The sequence below is a fragment of the Podarcis melisellensis genome (genome assembly GCF_964234715.1).
Source record: "Podarcis melisellensis genome assembly, chromosome: 2".
In the NCBI taxonomy this organism is placed as follows: Eukaryota; Metazoa; Chordata; class Lepidosauria; order Squamata; family Lacertidae; genus Podarcis; species Podarcis melisellensis.
The window spans coordinates 110,176,227-110,198,187 of record NC_138529.1 but is presented as its reverse complement, the minus strand read 5'-3'; the positions used below and the strand labels follow the sequence as shown (position 1 = coordinate 110,198,187).

Here is a 21,961-nt window from a genome sequence, read left to right as displayed (position 1 = left end):
TGAACCCTGCTCTCGATCACTCCTTAACTGAAATTCCTCTCAGACTATTGCTGCACTCTTTTGTTACCTGCTTAACATACTTGTTAATCAGGTATGCCTTTCCAGAGGCATAGATGTAGATGTGTTTTAATCTTATACTGGCAATTATAATATTTTTAACTGTTTTAATTTTGCCTTTTTATTTCAAATGTTTTACTTGTTTTCAACTTTTTAATTGATAATTTTAACATTTCTAGTGAACCACATAGATGTTTTGTTACCATCAAGTGGCATATAGGTTTTATTAAATAATAATAAATAAAGGTCCGTCCCTCCCCCAATTGTAAGGGTTTTAGAAACCTACTTTGGTTTTTTTGTTTTTGTGGAACGTTTGCAATACAGTCGTACCTTGGATCCCCAACGCCTTGGTACTCAGACATTTTGGCTCCCGAACATCACAAACCTGGAAGTGAGTATTCCGGTACGCGAACGTTCTTTGGAACCCAAACATTTGGTGCGGCGTACACAGCTTCCGATTGGCTGCAGGAGCTTCCTGCAGCCAATCAGAAGCCGCGCATTGGTTTCCGAACGTTTTGGAAGTTGAACAAACTTCCGGAACAGATTCCGTTCGACTTCCAAGGTACAACTGTACTTTATATAAAAGTTTGTGAGTTGTTTTTCCTGGTATCATTTCATGGAATAAGCACCATCTATGGAAAATGGCTTCCATCTTCCAGCAACTTTTTTTGCTGATGGCTGTGTGCTCTGACCTAATATTATTGTTGATAATATTTTTTTTTTTTGTATCCAATTCATTAGTAACTGAAAATAGAAAGATACCCCTCATTTATTTTTATTTTTTTGAAGGAATGACCACGGTTTGCTTTTGGAAAGTTCTCAAAAGTATAAATTTGGATCATTCACACACTAACGTGGCAGCTGGGGCTTCCAGGGGGAAAGAAACTCAAAAGATACAGTTACAGATAGGTAGCCGTGTTGGTCTGCCATAGTCAAAACAAAAAAAAATTCCTTCCAGTAGCACCTTAAAGACCAACTAAGTTAGTTCTGGGTATGAGCTTTCGTGTGCATGCACACTTCTTCAGATACATCTGAAGTGTATCTGTGTGTATCTGAAGAAGTGTGCATGCACATGAAAGCTCATACCAAGAACTAACTTAGTTGGTCTTTAAGGTGCTACTGGAAGGAATTTTTTTTGTTCAAAAGATACAAATATAGAAAGAAAAACCATAGGGACACCTTTCTCAAAAAAATGCGTTGAACAGTGCCTGCAACATATGTTCAGATTTGGTCAGCACGCGAAGGACTATGACCCTCTAGTGTTCTTAGTCGGTCTCATATGTTTGGAAAGATAAATCTCTTGCTGCACCACAAAAGGTATACAGAAGGCAAAAGGATACAGAATTTATATATCTAAATACCCTTACTTCTCATATAAATTGCCGCTGTAGACTCCTTTGGGAGGAAGAGCGGGATATAAATTTAATAAATATGGTATTGTATTGAGTGGCAGCAAATTGTTACACAACTGAAAAACAAAACACCGTCATAGTTCCACTTCACTTCGCAGTGAACAAAGACGTGAACTGCCCTGAGACCTCTGGGTATAGAGCGGTATATAAATTCAATAATATTTGTTGTTGTTTAGTCATTTAGTCGTGTCCGTCTCTTTGTGACCCCATGGACCAGAGCACGCCAGGCACTCCTGTCTTCCACTGCCTCCCACAGTTTGGTCAGACTCATGCTGGTAGCTTCGAGAACACTGTCCAACCATCTCCTCCTCTGTCATCCCCTTCTCCTTGTGCCCTCCATCTTTCCCAACATCAGGGTCTCTTCCAGGGAGTCTTCTCTTCTCATGGGGTGGCCAAAGTACTGGAGCCTCAGCTTCAGGATCTGTCCTTCCAGTGAGCACTCGGGGCTGATTTCCTTCAGAATGGAGAGGTTTGTTCTTCTTGCAGTCCATGGGACTCTCAAAAGTCTCCTCCAGCACCATAATTCAAAAGCATCAATTCTTCAGCGATCAGCCTTCAATAATATTACGGTAAATAATAAAAATAGGCATACAGGCAGGTCTTTGCTTTCCTTCTTTTCAGCCCAGCCGTATGCTAACATGGCTTCCCTCTGCTTTGCTCAGCCTCTCCACGGAGCAACAACAGCAATCCTGAAGGAAAAACAAGCCTGCATCTGATTGCAAATTGGGAGAATTTGTACACTTTCGAAGGCTTTACTTCAGAAGTGTCTAATCTTCAGCCCTGAACCACAGCTTACATCATCCCTGACCACTGGCCATGCTGGTTTGGGCAGATGGAAATTTTGATCCCACAACATCTGGAGGGCCAAAGCTTCCTCATCTTATACTCTACTTGACTGGAAGCACGAATTGGTCACTGAAACCAGCATGCCCAAACAGATGAGCTATGCTTGACTCTTTTGCTTTGCAAGTAGTGGAGTGTGTAACCTGAAGCGTATGTAACCTGAAGCGTATGTAACCCGAGATACCACTGTACAGTGGTACCTCAGGTTACATACGCTTCAGGTTACAGACTCCGCTAACACAGAAATAGTACCTCAGGTTAAGAACTTTGCTTCAGGATGAGAACAGAAATCGTGCTACGGAGGCAGTGGGAGGCCCCATTAGCTAAAGTGGTGCTTCAGGTTAAGAACAGACCTCCAGAACAAATTAAGTACTTGACCCAAGGTACCACTGTATACCACAGTGGGTTTCCATGTTAAGATCAAATAAAGTACACTGCACCAGAATTGAGGTCAGTTTGGTTTCATTTAACCAAAAGCTTTCCCACTGGCTGGCTGGCTGATCTGCTCACTCAGCCTTTCCCCATAACAGTGACAAGTTGTACTGTAAGTAGATGATGTTGCGTTCAGGATATATTTCATTGGACTGGTCATGTTGTGCGGATGCCTGATGATCGTCTTCCAAAGCAACTACTCTATTCCGAACTTAAAAATGGAAAGCGTAATGCTGGTGGTCAACAAAAGAGGTTTAAAGACTGTCTCAAGGCAAATCTTTAAAAAATGTAGTATATACACTGACAAGTGGGAAACACTGGCCCGCGAGTGCTCCAGTTGGAGAACAGCCTTTACCAAAGGTGTCATGGGCTTTGAAGATACTCGAACTCAGGGCACAAGGGAGAAACGTGCTAGGAGGAAGGCACGCTTGGCAAATCCACACCGTGATCAACTCCCGCCCAGAAACCAATGTCCCCACTGTGGAAGGATGCATGGATCCAGAATTGGCCTCCACAGTCACTTACGGACTCATTGTTAAAACTGTGTTTATCTTACTCAGCTACGAGTGATCGCCAAAGAAGAAGATATTCATGATTCCATAACATTCTGCATTCCACCCACCCCCAAACATTTAGTGAGGACAAATCTGCATCATACATTGTTATACCACTTTTAACAATTGTGGCTTCCCCCTGAAGAATTTTGGGAAGCGTAGTTCGTTAAGAGTGCCAAGAGTTCTTAGGATGATACACACATACACCCGTAAAGAGCTACAATTCTCAGAGTGGTTTAACAGTCAAATTCCTCTTCTTATGGACCTTTGGGGATTGTAGCTCTACGAAGAAATACAGTGGTACCTCAGGTTAAGTACTTAATTCATTCTGGAGGTCCGTTCTTAACCTGAAACTGTTCTTAACCTGAAGCACCACTTTAGCTAATGGGGCCTCCCGCTGCTGCCACGCTGCCGGAGCCCGATTTCTGTTCTTATCCTGAAGCAAAGTTCTTAACCTGAAGCACTATTTCTGGGTTAGCAGAGTGTGTTACCTGAAGTGTATGTAACCTGAAGTGTATGTAACCCGAGGTACCACTGTACATATGTTTTCTAGCAACTCCCAGCATCCTTAAACTGCAGATCCCAGGATTCTTCGGGAAATGTTTTTATATACAGAGGTACCTCGGGTTAAGTACTTAATTTGTTCTGGAGGTCCATACTTAACCTGAAACTGTTCTTAACCTGAAGCACAACTTTAGTTAATGGAGCCTCTTGCTGCTGCCATGCTGCCGGAGCACAATTTCTGTTCTTATCCTGAAGCAATGTACTTAACCTGAAGCACTATTTCTGGGTTAGCGGAGTCTGTAACCTGAAGCGTATGTAACCTGAGGTACCACTGTACAGTGGTGCCTCGCAAGACGAAATTAATTCGTTCCGCAAGTTTTTTCTTCTTGCGAGTTTTTCGTCTTGCAAAGCACGGTTTCCTATAGGAATGCATTGAAAATCAATCAATGTGTTCCTATGGAGACCGTCCGGGGACAGAGGGGAAGCGCCGCACGCCTTCCCCTCTGTCCCCGGACCTGTTTAAAGCAAGGGGTGGCGGGGAGAAGATTGCTTCTCCCCGTTGCCGCCCCTTGCTTCAAAAGAGCTCCGGGGACAGCAGGGAAGACGCGCTGCGCTTCCCCGCTATCCCCGGAGCTTGCGGCGCAAGCTTCGTTTTGCGAAGCAAGCCCATAGGGAAATGCGTCTTCCAAAGCGACTAAGAAAACGAAAAACTCCTCCGTCTAGCGAGTTTTTCGTCTTCCGAGGCGTTCGTCTTGCGGGGTACCACTGTATGCTGGAAGCTGCCCAGAGAGGCTGGGGCAAGTTCGGACTAGTACGGGGCAAAACCTTTTATGCTGTTTCTCTAGACCAGCCATCCCCAAACTTGGCCCTCCAGATGTTTTTGGGACTACAACTCCCATCATCCCTCGCTAATAGGGCCAGTGTTCAGGGATGATGGGAATTGTAGTCCCAAAACATCTGGAGGGCCGGGTTTCGGGATGCCTGGTCTAGACCACTTAAGAGTTTGCTTGCTTTTAAGCGTCACGATGCGCTTTAGCAACGCATTTAAATAAACAGCATGAAATAAAAGGGGTGAGAGGGACCTGAGAGAATGAAAGCAAAGAGAGTAAAAAGTGAAGCTGCCCCAACTCTGACACTAAGCCAGAAGAGAAGGAAGAGGTGATGAAACCTGTTGTTGTTTATTCGTGTCCGACTCTTCGTGACCCCCTGGACCAGAGCACGCCAGACACTCCTGTCTTCCACTGCCTCCCGCAGTTTGGTCAAACTCATGCTGGTAGCTTCAAGAACACTGTCCAACCATCTCATCCTCTGTCGTCCCCTTCTCCTTGTGCCCGCCATCTTTCCCAACATCAGGGTCTTTTCCAGGGAGTCTTCTCTTTTCATGAGGTGGCCAAAGTATTGGAGCCTCAGCTTCAGGATCTGTCCTTCCCGTGAGCACTCAGGGCTGATTTCCTTCAGAATGGAGAGGTTTCATCTTCTTGCAGTCCATGGGACTCTCAAGACTCTCCTCCAGCACCAGAATTCAAAAGCATCCATTCTTCGGCAGTCAACCTTCTTTATGGTCCAGCTCTCACTTCCATACATCACTACTGGGAAAACCATAGCTTTAACTATATGGACCTTTGTTGGCAAGGTGATGTCTGTAATAGACGGCTTGCCTTTTCACTCCCGTTTTCGGCACACGGGGAAACCACGGAACGAATAAAATTGCTCTGAGCCACACCTTTCCCAGGAGCAGCCAATCCACGGAGGGCGAATCCGCCCTCAATGAAACGAGGAGGGATCCAGAGCTTCTGGCGCAAACACACGTCTTCCCTCCCTCTCTCCCTCCCTCCCACCAAGCAGTCTTAAGGAAAGCGATGCCCTTTAAAACCCCTCGTGTGGGAAAAGGCCCATTGCAAGAAAATAAATGGCACCCAAGCGAGAGCAGACTCGGGACTTGCCTGCAAAGCCAGATTTTCACCTTTCACTCCCCCTCCCCCCCCCCCCGCGCAACTTTCGCTGCTCCACCTGCGTTGATTCGTGGGCACTCGGCGCGCCTTCTCATTCATGCGCGCTCGGTTCATTCATTGATTATTGCCCCAAACACGCCACGCCCACGCCCCCCCGCGCAGGGAAAGGCGTGGCTTCGGCCGCCACTATTTATTGGTCGCCTGGAGCAGCTTTCGAACTTCCCTGCTTTCCCTTTCGCGCGGGTGCTTCCTCCGCATCCACAGTTGCGCCATCTCTGGACGCGGGCCGTTCTCTGCTCTCTCTTCCCTACCCAAATAAGTACCGGAATTGGCAGCACGCAGCGTTTTGGCAGGTAACTCCTCCTTTCCTAACTTGCTGGGTAAAAAAAGCTGGGGGCTGTTTTGAGCTGGCATCTTAGGGAAATTGCTGTGCTTTAAAACTAGCTCCACTTATTATTATTATTATTATTATTATTATTATTATTATTATGCTTGCACAACCTAGTCTTCCTCCTAACTGAATAAGGGGAGCACGGGAGGCTTGCGAGGAGGAAACAGCCTTTGCAGCCTCGTTGCCCCCTCCCTCAACGTCAGAGGATCCAGTTTCCTGTCTAGTATACTGGAATCCTGAATCTTCTATGAAGCTGCCCAGTTTTACCGACAGTGGCGTAGCGTGGGTTGTCAGCACCCGGGGCAAGGCAAGTAATTTGCGCCCCCTAACCCATGGATTTGTGCCCCCTAACCCGTGGATTTGCGCCCCCTAACCCGTGGATTTGCGCCCCCTAACCCTAACCCCCAGATGTTGCACCCGGTGCGGCTGGCCCCCCCTGCACCCCCCACGCTACGCCACTGTTTACCGACCCTTTGTGAATAAACCCGAACAGTCAATAGGCTATGTTTAGTTCAGTTACAGAGCCACAGTGGGTTTATTTTATATTCTGTTTTTACCTTCTGCCTGCTTTCTCTCCCCCCCCCCCCAACCTTTTATTCCTAAGGAAAGTTCCTTCATGTGACAGCTGATGTGTGTATGTCTGCCAGCCTCAGGGGTACAGAATCTCCACCTACCTAGACACTTGGTATTCAGGCTACTGGGAGTTTAGGATCGCAGTTTGTAGTGACCACACACTCTTCTGAGGTCTGGGAGAGTCCCTGAGATATTGATGGACACTGGCTCAATCCCTTTTTTAAAAGGACCTGCTTTAGTGTGTTCCAGTTTTAAATATACAGTGGTACCTCGGGTTAAGTACTTAATTCGTTCTGGAGGTCCGTTCTTAACCTGAAACTGTTCTTAACCTGAAGCACCACTTTAGCTAATGGGGCCTCCTGCTGCTGCCGCACCGCTGCTGCATGATTTCTGTTTTCATCCTGAAGCAAAGTTCTTAACTCGAAGAACTTTGGGTTCTTCTGGGTTTATTTCTGGGTTAGCGGAGTCTGTAACCTGAAGCGTATGTAACCTGAAGTGTATGTAACCCAAGGTACCACTGTGTGTGTGTGTGTGTGTGTGTGTGTGTGTGTGTATGTCTATATATATACACACAGTGGTACCTTAGGTTACATACACTTCAGGTTACATTCACTTCAGGTTAAGAACAGACGAATTAAGTACTTAACCTGAGGTACCACTGTATATATATATGTGTGTGTGCGTGTTAAGATCCCCTCGCTGAAGAAAGTTGCAAAAATTAAGTTTCACCCCTTAAAATGACACTCCCTACAAAGCCCTGCTTTGATCTATTTATCTGTCTAAATTGAGGCTGGAGTTACAACTCCCACAATCCCTGTCAAAATGCTACCTGGGATTGATGGGGCAGGTGGGCACTGTGTTGGCTATGCTTGATGTAAATGGATGTCCGGAAAAACATTTCGTTTTCTTGAAATACCCTTTCCTTCCTCCTCCTCCAACAATTCCTCATCATCTCACCCGCTCACCCTCAGGCTGAGTGAGTGGTTGTTGAGAACATGTGAAGAGTGTTAGGGGCCAGAATAGGAGTTGATCTCTGTGTGGACTGTGATTTGCTGAAGCTGTCAATCAATTGATGGACTAGTTGTCTAGGTGCAAGTTTCTTTAGTGTGGAGGTACATGAAAGGTGAGATTATATCGTGTGAAATTCAATTACTCTGGTAAAGCGGTGCTCTGTCGCATATTCTGTTAGAGAGCTTTGCTATAAAGTGAGGTTTTCAAGTCTTGGTTTATATATTTGAGCGGGGTTTATATATTAGTGAGATATAAGAAAGGGCACAGCTACTTTTTGTTAGAATTCCTGCCCCATGATTGCAGTCATGGGATTGTTGTCGATCACATGACGGTGTATGTTTTCATTCCACAGAGTGGGAAGTAATGGAGACAGGATGTTTGTGTTACTGTGTTCCGTGAAATGGGACTATTTGTCCTTTGTCCTTTTTCTCTTTGCTGTCTGATGCTAGAGAGAGAGGGAGCCATGTTGCAGTTTATATGTAAATAAAGTAAGGCAAAAAGGTAAAGGGACCGCTGACCATTAGGTCCAGTCGTGGCCGACTCTGGGGTTGCGGCGCTCATCTCACTTTATTGACCGAGGGAGCCGGCGTACAGCTTCATGTGGGTCATGTGGCCACCACGACTAAGCCGCTTCTGGCGATCCAGAGCAGCGCACGGAAACGCCGTTTACCTTCCCGCCGGAGCGGTACCTATTTATCTACTTGCACTTTGACGTGCTTTCAAACTGCTAGGTTGGCAGGAGCAGGGACCGAGCAACAGGAGCTCACCCCGTCGCCCGGATTCGAACCGCCGACCTTCTGATCGGCAAGTCCTAGGCTCTGTGCTTTAACCCACAGTGCCACCCACGTCCCGTAAATAAAGTAAATTAGCCTAAATGCTGAGTTGCTGAGGTCTGTCACACAAGCTGCAAAGACTCTGCGGATCCCTAAGTGTGCCGGTGTCTGTTGGCATCGGTCGCTGTGATGTTCGGGCTGAAGAAAGCTTTTGAAGCTCTCGAACGATCGACCAGGAGGGAGAGAACCTGCCAGTCGGGCATGTGTCTCTGCCAGGGTCCTACTCGAGTGTAGGCTGAACTCCTGACACTATTTCCCTCTTTTCCTGCAGTTCCAGGAAGAGAACCACCATGGCTGCTGAGAACCTCAGGAAGAGGCTTCAGGAGGAGGTGACGTGCTGCATTTGCCTCGACTTCTTCACCAATCCTGTCACCTTAGAGTGCGAGCACAGCTTCTGCTCCGCCTGCATTGCCCAGTGTTGGGGGGAATCTTCTGCCAACGCCCTCTGCCCTCTGTGTAAAAGGGCCATCCGGGCAACAAAGTCCAAACCGAACAAGCAGCTGGGCAACTTTGCCGAGATAGCCAAGCAGCTGAGAGATCAGGAGAGGGAGGAGGCTGAAGGGAGGCGGTTCTGCGGGAGACACGGGGAGCCCTTGAAACTCTTCTGCAAGGATGACCAAGTCCCCATCTGTGTGGTGTGTGACTGGTCCAAGGAGCACAAAGGACATGAAGTGGTTCCCAAGGAGGAGGCGGCCCAAGAGTACAGGGTAGGTTAAGGTTACCAGATTTTTTTCAATGAATCCGGGGACCCTTTTTTAAAAAAATAAATAAAATATTTTTATTAAACAATTTCAGCATGAATCCGGGGACACTTTTCTTTTTAAAAAAATATTTTTATTAAACAATTTCAGGATAACAAATTATCAGTCCAAATAATCAATTACATTATTTTTTCCCCTTCTCCCCCTTCCCCACCCCACTACTTCCCTCAGTTCCCCTCTCTGGTTTCTTTGCACATATTGTTCTCTGCATGTTATAAAACTGTACAGTACATATCCTTGCCTTATCTATCATGTGTTCAACTAATAAATTTGTGGATGTTTATTCAAAAACCTGCCAAGGAGTCCAGGTCATTTTGTTGTCTTTTTAAGTAATTTGTAAAAAGTTCCCATTCTTCCTTGAAGTCACAATTGTCCTTATCACGCAATTTGTATGTCAATTTGGCCAATTCTGCATAGCTCATCAATTTTTCTTGCCACTGCTCTTTCGTTGGGATTTCCTCATTCTTCCATCCTTGTGCTAACAAGACCCTTGCCACTGTTGTAGCATACATAAATACTGTATTTTTCGCCCCATAGGACGCACTTTTCCCCCTCCAAAAATGAAGGGGAAATGTGTGTGCGTCCTATGGGGTGAATGCAGGCTTTCGGTGCACACCAACCCCTCTCGCTCTCCAGGCTTCGCGCAGATCTCCGCAAGCCGTGGGAGCCTGCGCTGGGCTCCCACGGCTTGTGGAGAGTTGCCTGCATGCCGAAGCCTGGGCGCGCTGAGCTCAGCATGCCCAGACTTCACGCGGCTCTCCGCAAGGCGCGGGAGCCCAGCGCCGGGCTCCCATGGCTTGCGGAGAGTTGCCTGTTCTGGGGGCTGGGGTCGGGGGAAGCTTGGGCTTCCCCCGCCCCAGCCCCGCGCCTGGGGGGGAAATAAAAAAAGTTCCCTTTATTTCCCCCACAAAAAACTAGGTGCGCCTTATGGGCCGGTGCATCCTATAGGGCAAAAAATATGGTAAGTTCTTCATTTTTCTTGGCAGGTCTTGTCCTACAATCTCTAACACAAATGCTTCTGGGTGTTTTTACAAATGTCATTTTAATCATTTTTTTCAATTCATTATAGATCATTTCCCAAGATTTCTTGACTTCTCTACATTGCCACCACATATGATAAAAAGTACCTTCTTTTTCTTTACATTTCCGACATATGTTTGACCCGGTTTTGTACATTTTTGCTATTTGTACTGGTGTGATATACCATCTGTACATCATTTTCATATGATTTTCTTTCAAAAGAGAACATTCTGTAAATTTCAGATCTACCTTCCACAATTTCCCCCAGTTTTCAAATTGTATATTATGTGCTATATCTTGTGCAATCCGGGGACACTTTTCAACTCCCTACTAAACAGATGGATTTTGTCAGGGGACTGATTTGTAGAAACGGGGACATCTGGTAACCTTAGGGTAGGTGAGAGGCTGCTTCAGGGAGCAGCGAACAGGGCACGCTTTGTGGACAGGCAGTAAAATTGGAACGCTCTTTGGAGAGTAGCAATGGAGAGGTTTGCCATAGCCCTGGTTCCAAAGAGTCCTGAGTATGTACAGGGACATTAAATGGTGACTGGCTGTCATAGACGGGCTCGATGCAGATAAATTGTAGGGGGAATCCGGTTGGGGAACCCCTAAGGCAGGCACGTCCAACAGGTAGATCGTGATCTACCAGTAGATCGCTGGCTCCCCCCAAAGAAGCTCAACAACTTTGGCTCCCCTAAAAAAAGCTCAACAGTAGCCCTGCACCCCTAAAAAAGGGCCTTCCTTCTCCCTAAAGAAAGCTCAACAACTTTGACCTGAACCCCAAAAAAGGGAGTAGATCACTGCCAGGTTTTAACTCTGTGAGTAGATCACAGTCTCTTGTGAGTTGGCCACCCCTGCCCTAAGGGAAGAAGGATCAGAGCCTGGGAGTGGCGATGTGACAACCATGAATGGTCACAGGGAGCAGACTGGAATGAGGAGGTGTTGGAAGCTGGAGAGGAAACAGGGCTTAGTGGGCAGGGAGAGTCTGTGGCAGAGAAGTCCAGAATCAGAGGCAGGAGCGGAGGGGGACAGAAGGCAGAGATGAGGCAGGCTGCTGAAAAGTCACGGGTGTCTCCCCCTCCTGCTGCGACAAGCTCCCCTCACCCCTTATCTCCCAGAACCAGAAGAGGGCTGAAATGAGCATAGCAGTGGAAGGCTGCAGGCAGGCATAGTCTCTGATTGCTTGGGGGAAAGCCCTGTAGAGGAGGGGACTTAGACAACTGTGGGAGTTGGGCACTTTCAGTCTTGGCAACTGATCAATGGGGCAAGACCCACCAGGAATGAGCTGCTGGGCTCATTTAGACCTGACACTCAGCTAAGTTGGTGCATTGAGTAAAATAGATTCAGGGGTGAGGAAATTGGGGCTGCCTCCAGGTGTTACTGAACTACAACTCCCAACAGCCCCTACCATCACGCCTAGTGGTCAGGGAGGATTCAAGCTGTACCTGAGCAACGTTTATAGGGCTGAGAATTAGCCACTCCTGAAGTAAAGCCCCAGAGGGAATTGGGAAGGAAGGAGCAGAGTGAATGGAGCTTTCATTGAAACAATAGTGACTTTTTCTTTTCTCCCCCCCCCTATAATTTTTATTAAATTTCTGCTTTACATTTTAGAATATTTATTTTTGTTGTTGTTTAGTCGTTTAGTCGTGTCCGACTCTTCGTGACCCCATGGACCAGAGCACGCCAGGCACCTCTGTCCTCCACTGCCTCCCGCAGTTTGGTCAAACTCATGCTGGTAACCTCGAAAACACTATCCAACCATCTCGTCCTCTGTCGTCCCCTTCTCCTTGTGCCCTCCATCTTTCCCAACATCAGGGTCTTTTCCAGGGAGTCTTCTCTTCTCATGAGGTGGCCAAAGTACTGGAGCCTCAGCTTCACAATCTGTCCTTCCAGTGAGCACTCAGGGTTGATTTCCTTCAGTATGGAGAGGTTTGATCTTCTTGCATTCCATGGGACTCTCAAGAGTCTCCTCCAGCACCATAATTCAAAAAATATTTATTTAAACAACCTTAAAATATCAATGACTTCCCTTCTCTTTCCATGGCTCATTTTACAAAACATAAATAACCTGCATATTTTATATAAACCAAACCATTCAGTATTCCATTATTACATCCATCAAAACTTATTTACACTGTTGAATTTATCTTAAAGCTGCCCACATTTTCAAATAAACACAATTTTCCTCCATATATTCAGTAAACATTTCCCAATCTTCTTTAAACGTATGTTCTTCTTGTTTTCTTATTCTATATGTTAGGTCTGCAAGTTGCGCATAATCCATCAGCTTAAGTTGTCATTCTTCTTTAGTTGGGACTTCGCTCCATTTACATTTTTCGGCTAACTAAACACGGGGCCGCAGGAGTGGCATACATAAATAACCTTTTTTTGACACCTGGGAATTTCCATCTGAATTACCCCCAACCCAAAGGACTCTGTTTGTTTTTGGAAAAGTACTTTTAAACTCCTCCCCCCCCCCAATTCATTACGGAACAATAGTGACTTTTTTCCAAACCTGCTCTAACACGATTTCTCGCCCTCCTCTCCAGGATCACGTCTGCAGCTTGCTGGAAGTGATGAGGAAGCAGAGAGACGAGATACTGGTGCATATATTGAATACAGAAAAGGAAAGCCAAGACCTGCTTGTACGTGTCTCTTTTCACCAGGAACTTGTGGTGCTATTATTTTGAGCACCGCGTGCCACCAAGAGTTGCCTAGTGTGTGCTGAGCTCTCAGAAAGCCCCCTGTGGATGCTCTGGCTTCCTAGAATGCCCTAGAAAGCTATTGTGCTTTGGGAGCATAGCTGAATGTTGTGGTTCCCTAAAGGTGGCTCACGCACCACAATGCGATCCATAAATGGATTTTTTTTGGGGGGGTGAGGGGGCAGGAGGGAAGACAGACAATGCATGCCACCCTGATCTCTTGGAAGACAGGATGGAAAATGTTGTAATTAAAGTAAATACAGTGGTACCTCTGGTTGCGAACAGGATCCATTCCGGAGGCCCTTTTGCAACATGAAAAGCCAGCAACCTGAAGCGCTGTATCTGCGCAGGTGCGCAGCGTGATTTGGTGCTTGTGTGCATGCGCAAAGTGCGATTTAGCGCTTCTGCGCATGGGCGAGTGGCGAAACCCAGAAGTAACCCTTTCCGGTACTTCCGGGTCGCCGCGGAACACAACCTGAAAAACATATCACGAAGCAAACGTAACATGAGGTATGACTGTAGATGTCTGATTTTGCTTTATATTTTTATTATTGCCTTCATACCCCAGGTTTCCTCCAAGGAAACTAAGGGTGGCATATTTACCATAGCTGTCAACCGTCCCTTATTTAGCGGGAAACTCCCTTATCCCAGTGCCGTGTCCCGCTGCTGTCCCTTATTGATGATGTCCCTTAAATTTCCCGGGTTTCATGCTCGCCCAGCTCGGGAGGGAAGCAGCGGCTTGGGGTCCTCCGCTGTGAGAGAGAGAGCACACTGGTGCCGTTGTCCTGGCACGAGGAGTTCCATCGGCCCTTCCCCGCCCGAGAGAGAGGGGGGTGAGGGAGAGAGACTCTCACCCACGCCGCCCCGGAGGTGGAAGCGGTGATGGCAGCTGAGGAGGCGGCCTGAGGGAGGAGGAAGAGGAGGGGATGGGATGGGGAGGGACGCAGAAGGGCAGTACGTTTCCAAGAACAATTCAAAGTGTTGGTGTTGACCTTTAAAGCCCTAAATGGCCTCGGCCCAGTATACCTGAAGGAGCGTCTCCACCCCCATCGTTCAGCCCAGATACTGAGGTACAGCTCTGAGGGCCTCCTGGCGGTTCCCTCATTGCGAGAAGCAAAGCTACAGGGAACCAGGCAGAGGGCCTTCTCGGTTGTGGCGCCCACCCTGTGGAACGCCCTCCCATCAGATGTCAAAGCAATAAACAACTACCTGACATTCAGAAGACCTCTTAAGGCAGCCCTGTTCAGGGAAGTTTTTAATGTGTGACATATTAGTGTATTTTTTGTATTTGTGGAAGCCACCCAGAGTGGCTGGGGAAACCCAGCCAGATGGGTGGTGTAAAAATAATAAATAATAATTATTATTATATTCAGCGGCCACCACAGCACCGCAACCACCTCATGCCGGATTGACAGCATCTGTCAATCCTACCAATGTATGTAACTCTTTACAATAGCAAAATCCCTTATTTTGGCTGCTGATCCCTAATTTTCGAGGCTGCTGGTCCCTTATTTTCAAATCTGCAAGTTGACAGCTATGCATTTTTGCATTTCTCCCCCCCTCCCCATTTTATCCTTACAACAGCCTTGTGCGGGAGGTTAGGCTGAGAGACAGTGGCTGGCCCAAGGGCAGCCAGGGAGCATTATGGCTGAGTGGGGTGGGTGGGATTTGAACCCTGGTCCCTCAGGTCCCCTAGTCAAGCTCTCTAACCATCACACCGCACTGGCTCTCCCCTCTCTCCACCTGCTGCAGAAACGGATAGAATCCGAGCGGGAGAAAATGACGGCGGGGGTCAAGCAGCTGTACCACATTATCAAAAAGCAACTGGGCTTCATTGTGGCACAGATGGAGTGGGCCAAGAAGGAGATTGTGATGAAGAGGGACGAGCAAATGGCCAAACTCTCCCAGGACCTCTCCTCTCTGGGCAGCAGCATCCAAGAGATGGAGCAGACGTCTCGGCTACCTGTGAGTGACTTCCTACAGGTAAGATGGCTGGCTGCATTCTCCCTGTACAGTCGTACCTCAGAAGTCGAACAGAATCCATTCCGGAAGTCCGTTCGACTTCCAAAGCGCGGCTTCTGAATGGCTGCAGGAAGCTTCTGTAGCCAATCGGAAGCCCTGTTTGACGTTCAGTGGAACACCCACTTCCGGTTTTCGATCGTTTGGGAGCCGGAACGTTCAACTCCCAAGGCGTTCGGGAGCCGAGGCACGATTATAGTGTTGTACAGTGGTACCTCAGGTTACATATGCTTCAGGTTACAGACTCCGTTAACCCAGAAATAGTGCTTCAGGTTAAGAACTTTGTTTCAGGATGAGAACAGAAATCAGGCTCCGGCGGCGCAGCAGCAGTAGGAGGCCCTATTAGCTAAAGTGGTGCTTCAGGTTAAGTACAGACCTCCGGAACGAATTAAGTACTTAACCTGAGGTACCACTGTATACAGAATAAAGCTGGGGGAAGAAGTAGTCGTGGGGGGTGGGGATGGGGGAGAAGATTCCCCCCCCCTTTAACCTTTTCCAACTCAACAATATCCTTTTTGAGTTGAGGTGACCAGAACTTTATACAGGACTCCAAATGCAGTCGCACCACACATTTGTAAAAGGCATGGGTAGGCAAACTTAAGACCCGGGGGCCGGATCCTGCCCAATCGCCTTCTTAATTGGGCTCGCGGATGTTCTGGGAATCAGAGTGTTTCTACATGAGTAGAATGTATCCTTCTATTTAAAATGCATCTCTGGGTTATCTGTGGGGCATAGGAATTCGTTCATTCCCCCCCCCCTTCAAAATAAAATCTGGTCCCCCACAAGGTCTGAGGGACAGTGGACCAGCTCCCTGCTGAAAAAGTTTGCTGGCCCCTGGTATAAGGGCATGCATTAGGATATTGGCAGTTTTGGTTTTCTTTCCCAGCGATCCTTAGCTAGAAATTTTAAACCCCCAATGCATCCTTACCCCAGGGGGCATTTTCAGGTTCTGTGGGGGTCTCCTTAGCAGCCTGCGGCAGGCCACTCAGTTCCCTCTTCTCCCTCTCCCCCCTCTAGGACGTTGCAGGCACCTTGCAAAGGTAAGTGGGTCCCGTTCGTTCTGTTTCACATTCGATTTACCTTGAATGGCTTTGCACAAAAGGGGAAGTTGCTGCCGCAGCGCCGTTTAACCTGTTCCTTCCCCAGTTGTATTTGTCCCTGGCTCAGCTCTTCCAAAGGACCACCCAGCTTTGCACGGGGAAGAAGGTGGTGAAGGAATCTCCTCTTCCTTTTAATTTCACTTGCTGAAGGTCAATCGGCTTGTCCTTAAAGGGGCGGCACTTCCTGTGAGAGGTGGATGATCTGTTGGACTGTTCTTGGGATGGTGTGGGATGAACTTATTGGCAAAACCTATTTGTTGTTTCGCAACTTTCCGACTAGTTGCAGGACCTTAGCCAGACCTAGCAGAGTAAACGCAGACCCCACGGAAGCAATTGGTGACTTGGCTGCAGACAGGATAGATGAAGCAGGGACCAGGAACTTGTAGTTAGGTGTTTATTATATACAGTGGACTATTTACAGGAACAGAACACGGATCTTTTGCTAGCTCTCTCTGACACGACTCACAACTCCTACACTGACACACAGAACTCTGAACCTCTGAACTCACACATTCCAGTTAGTAGGCCATTAATTATCACTACCTTGAGAGAGCTTGACCAATCAGGGAGCTGTCTCCATGTCTCTGTTATCACCAGGCAGACTTACTCCTTCAGATTGCCTTCTGGCTGTCTGCCAAAGCTTAATTGACTCTGTGTGAGTAGCTGCACGTACACAGTTTCCCAACAGAACTTTAGATAGTCTTGAAGCCCAGCTGTTTATTATGGTGTCTTCTTCTCCACTAAGCAGCCCGCAAGGCATGAAGGGCGGAGTGTGACCTACAGTACAAAAATGACCCAAATTGTGCCAGTTTTCTGAGATGGGTTTATTGGTGTTCACCTTCCTTCCTTCCTTCCTTCCTTCCTTCCTTCCTTCCTTCCTTCCTTCCTTCCTTCCTTCCTTCCTTCCTTCCTTCCTTCCTTTTTCTGTCCATTTCTCTCTTTTCCTGCCACTGTGATTAATAATCTGTCCAGATAAAGAGATACATCATCATTATAGGCTCTTTTTCTCTTTCTCCAGGAGCAAGGAGGTCAAGTTTAAAAACGTAGCCGCTTTCCCTCCAAAACTAAAATGGAAAACCTGGGAGTTTTGGGACGTCACTGCCATTTTGCAGAAGTTCACAGAGAAATTCAAAGGTATCGGAAGGGTTTTGGGTGGGGAATCGGCTGCCAAGCAAGGGGGAAGGGTGGAATTGGTGTGGGAATGAGGCTTTGTAGGAGATTCTCTCAGATGAAGGGGAGCTCAGGCAACAGCGAGGAGGCCATTTTTTATTTCTTCCAGAAGCCCAGCTTCCTGCATCTGGAAGTAACTGCTTCCTAGTGTATTGTTGCCTTGCAGCAGAGGAGCACAGAGAATACCTCAGGAAGTTTGGATTCTTCTCTCCTGTCAGCCCCTCGATGAAAGAAAGAAGGCCCTGCATTGTCAGCTAGGAACCTGGAAATGGCAGAGTTATAAAGCCATAACACACACATACACCTTAACCAGACTCGAATTGAAGGTGACTGGATTTCATGGAGAAACCAGGATCCATCCTATAGACTTCTGGCATTGGAAGGCACCCAAAAACTCTGTTCAGTTGACTATTTATTTATTCACTTAATTTCCTTTATGAATCGCTTCTCATAAAGCTTCCCAAAGCAATTTCACAAGAAAAACACATACAGACTGGCTTATCCACGCCTCCCCTTCTTCTGCTGCTTCCGTCACCCTCCTGGGGGGGGAAACGACTCTTTAGTGCTCAATCGGAGCCAACAGGAATTTGGGTTTTTCCCAGATTGCCAAAATCTACTGGTACCACATTCCCGATAGGTGATCCTGCAACCTTTGATTAAAAGCCCTCTTAACAAAGGGGGGGGGGTGTCTATCGGTTACTGGTTTTTACACATGGGGTGGTTTTCTGTTCATTTGAAGCACTCCTTTGATCTCGCTCCCCCATTTTGTTCTACAGGCAATCTGATATCTGGATATTCACTGCGTAAAGGTAAATTTCAGGCAGCAAAAGGTGGTGTTGAGGTACCTCTCAATAGCTGACCACCTATTTCTTTGTTCACTCACTTTAAATCCAGGGTGGGAAACTGGATCGAGAAGTAGCCACAGAGTGTTTGTTGTGGGGGAGGAAGGGAAAGGAGAATGTTAGCCGCTTTGAGACTCCTTCGGGTAGTGATAAAGCGGGATATCAATTCCAAACTCTTCCTCTTCTTCTTCTTCTTCTCTTCTTCCGCAGCGAAAGTGTCTCTGAACCCAGCCACGGCCCATCCTCGGCTCATCGTATCCGAGGACCTGAGAAGTTTGGCGCTGGCAGAAAAGTCGCAGTCCCTTCCTCTCGGCGCTGGCCGATTTGAGCGCTGGCCCTGCGCTCAGTGCCGGGAGTCCTTCAGCTCTGGCAGAAGCTACTGGGAAGTCGAAGTGAGGAACGAAGGCGCCTGGGCTCTGGGCATCTCAAAACCGCTTGTGGCAGTCAGGAAAGATGCACAGCCTTCCCCGGAAGCCGGCGTCTGGGCTATTGGGAGGTGGGAGGGTCAGTACAGGGCTGTTGTCCCACCGCATTACCCTTTCCTGTATCCGAGCAGGGAGCCCCAAAGAATACGAGTGGCCCTGAATCTGGATGCTCAACAGGTGGCTTTTTTTGATGCTGAGGCGGCAAGCCTGCTCCACACTTTCTCCTTAGCCGAATCCTCGTCCGACACCTTCTGCCCCTTCTTTTGGATCTGGAAAAAATCCCATCTCCAACTCTGCCCGTGAGAAAGGAGAGCAGCCTCTGTTGTTGATCTATTTTCTGCTCCTTCCCTCCGGCTGCTCCCAATGCAAACTTAACAAGAAACCTCCAAACCAAAAGGCTAGATATTCTTCAACACTCTAAGGTTCTGTTTACCGTTTTTCACAAAACAGAAGCTGCCTCTCTTTGAAATCGGTGTAAATGCTTTTTAATGTTTGATTTTACCTTACAGAATGAGCAGCCTTGGAGGTTTCTTTAGAACCATGGAAGTTTTATATATATATTCTTAACAAACAAATAAAAAGAATAAAGGATCGTTGCTCTCAAGGTGGCCTGAGCTTTATTTGTTGTGGAAAGTCCAGGATCTGAAGCATCTGTTGCTGCTTTTCTGCGGCTAAATGTTTTTGACTTTAAGAGCTGTTTGACAGTGGAGCAGTCTCCCTTCGGAGGTTGTGGGTTCTCCTTCCTTGGAGGTTTTTAAGCAGAGATTAGATGACCCGTCTGTCCTGGATGCTTTAGCTGAGATTCCTGCAATTCAAGGGGTTGGACTAGAGGACCCTAGGATCTCTTCAAACTCAACAATTCTGTGATTTTATTATTCCCTGGTGGGTAGATCCTTGGCGTATTTACATGAAATTGCAAAAAAAAGAAGAAGTAGTGAGTGTTCGAACTCTGAGCCACATCTGCAACTTGTTTTTGCATGCAAGCAATGATGGCTGTTGGACGCGGGTGGCACTGTGGGTTAAACCACAGAGCCTAGGACTTGCCAATCAGAAGGTTGGCGGTTTGAATCCCCACAACGGGGTGAGCTCCCATTGCTCGGTCCCTGCTCCTGCCAACCCTAGCAGTTTGAAAGCATGTCAAAGTGCAAGTAGATAAACAGGTACCGCTCTGGCGGGAAGGTAAACAGCGTTTCCCTGCACTGCTCTGGTTTGCCAGAAGCGGCTTAGTCATGCTGGCCACATGACCCGGAAGCTGTACACCGGCTCCCTCAGCCAGTAAAGTGAGATGAGCGCCCCAACCCCAGAGTCGGCCACGACTGGACCTAATGGTCAGGGGTCCCTTTGCCTTTAATGATGGCTATCAATGGCAACAAAGGACTCTTTGCAGCAAAGCTCCCCTATATTCTGAGTTCGCTGTTTCTTCAGAAATGAAAGGTGAACAAATTTCTCCAGTATGGCCACGCAGCACTTTTAGAGCTGTGGAGGTAAGAGGATAAGCCACTGTGGCTAGAAGTCTCTGATAGCAATCTACCACCATATTTTTTTTCCATTCATTTTTTTAAGCCATCCAGGTTAGTGACCAACGCTGGGGAATGCCGTACTTTAACCATGCACAGTACGAAGAAGTACCGTATTTTTCCATGTATAAGACGTGGGATTTTTTTTTATTAAGAAATATTGTTAAAAATTTGGGGTCGTCTTATAGATGGGTAGTGCATAGGGGGGATGGGTGATTGTCATAGCTGTTTCCCTTTGTTTTAAGGGAAATTCCCTTATTCCGAATAGGATTCCTTGCAAGAAAAGGGAAAAGTTGACAGCTATGGCGATTGTTGGCAGCTGCAAGTAGGAAATACACAGCGGTGATTGGGCGGGTGATTGGTGTATGCGCCAAGGGCTATTGTTGCGGCAATTGGGTGGGCGATTTGTGGCTGCTGGCGGGCGATCGGGCAGATGATTGTTGACTTCTGTGAGGCGTGAGACTGGCAGCTGCGTTGAGGCAGGTGAGTGATTGCCGGCAATCCTCCCCCCCCCCCAAAGGTGAACAACTCTGGGCAACCTTTCCTTTTTTAAAAAAATAAAATTTTTATTCATTTTTCTTTTTCATTCATTACATACATCTCAAATTCTTTTTTCCAAGTGAATTTTTCTTGTTTTCCTTCCATATTCTTTTCCAACAAATTGTAATAGCACCATACATTCCCTTTGACTCTGCCGAGTCACGACCCCCCTCCCTCCCCACAACTGGTATATTTATCTTCTTTCCATCACGCACATCATTCTCATATTAGTACTATTATACATTGGAGGTATTATGTCAATCCTGCTAGTGTCTTGACCTCTTTACAATTCTTCTTTAAATATTCAATAAATTTACTCCCGTTATTTTGGTATCTTTGATCTCCCTGGTCCCGGATCCTCCCTGACAGTTTGGCAAGTTCTGCATATTCTGTCAACTTCGCCTGCCAGTCCTGAATAGTTGGTATATCTTGTACTTTCCATCTTTGGGCCAGAAGGGTCCTCGTGGCAGCTGTAGCATACATGAACAAATTTTGATCTTCTATTTTAATTTCTGTTCCTATTAAGCCTAATAGACACGATTCTTTTGGGGAAAGTATATCTAAATATTTTTTTGAGTTCATTATAAATTGATTTTTTACCTTATCGCAGGTCCACCACATACATCTCAAATTCTTAACATTTACTATGTATTCCTCCCCCCCCCCCAGGCTCCCCCCAACACTCACTTCTGGTTTGTTTCTCCTTTCACCCACTTTGCTACCTCCTAACAGAAAAAGTTACGAATAACATAACATCAGACCTAAAAACATAAAAGTAAATACACTTTAATATTTCTCTATCTTCTACACATTTTCTAATACAAATAATCTGAATGTTTATTTAAATCCTGCCATCAAGTCTATCGACTTTCTTTGTTTCTGCAAGTACAGTGGTACCTCGGGTTAAGTACTTAATTCATTCCAGAGGTCCGTTCTTAACCTGAAACACCACTTTAGCTAATGGGGCCTCCTGCTGCCGCCACACGATTTGTGTTCTCATCCTGAAGCAAAGTTCTTAACCCGAGGTGGTATTACTGGGTTAGCGGAGACTGTAACCTGAAGTGTATGTAACCTGAAGCGTATGTAACCCAAGGCACCACTGTATAATATAAATGGTTCCCATTCTTTTTCCGCCGGGTGACCTTTTTTTCAAAAACTTTGGGGGCACCTGCGGATCTTTGCACCCCCGCGCCACATATGCTTATATATTGTTAATAATAAATTTTTATATGCCTGTTGTCTTTGTCCATGGAGTTTTCTTGGCAGGGATACACCTAAGCCCGTTCTGTCCCTTTCCGTGGCA

At 46.9% G+C, this 21,961-nt stretch overlaps 2 protein-coding genes and 1 long non-coding RNA gene across 5 annotated transcripts in view; 2 read left to right on the top strand and 1 right to left on the bottom strand.

Moving 5' to 3' along the window:
* Positions 1–21,961, bottom strand: part of LOC309365021 (macrophage mannose receptor 1-like) — a 255,572-nt gene that overhangs the window by 208,133 nt on the left and 25,478 nt on the right. The gene's annotated exons all lie outside the window — the stretch shown is intronic.
* On the top strand, positions 2–2,424 carry LOC309365475. Its single transcript, XR_014166182.1, has 3 exons — positions 2–966; positions 1,220–1,639; positions 2,056–2,424. It is a non-coding gene; the product is annotated as an uncharacterized lncRNA (long non-coding RNA).
* On the top strand, positions 5,987–19,205 carry LOC309364856 (zinc finger protein RFP-like). 2 transcript variants are annotated; one of them, XM_081902811.1, is made up of 8 exons: positions 5,987–6,107; positions 8,834–9,269; positions 12,893–12,988; positions 14,798–15,028; positions 16,082–16,104; positions 17,183–17,298; positions 18,111–18,143; positions 18,387–19,205. In XM_081902811.1, the coding sequence occupies exons 2-8, from the start codon at positions 8,853–8,855 to the stop codon at positions 18,902–18,904; spliced, it is 1,434 nt and encodes a 477-aa protein (XP_081758937.1). In that variant the 5' UTR covers positions 5,987–6,107; positions 8,834–8,852; the 3' UTR covers positions 18,905–19,205. The 2 variants fall into 2 exon arrangements, with proteins under 2 accessions (XP_081758937.1, XP_081758938.1); XM_081902812.1 differs by having other exon boundaries at positions 6,038–6,107; positions 8,840–9,269.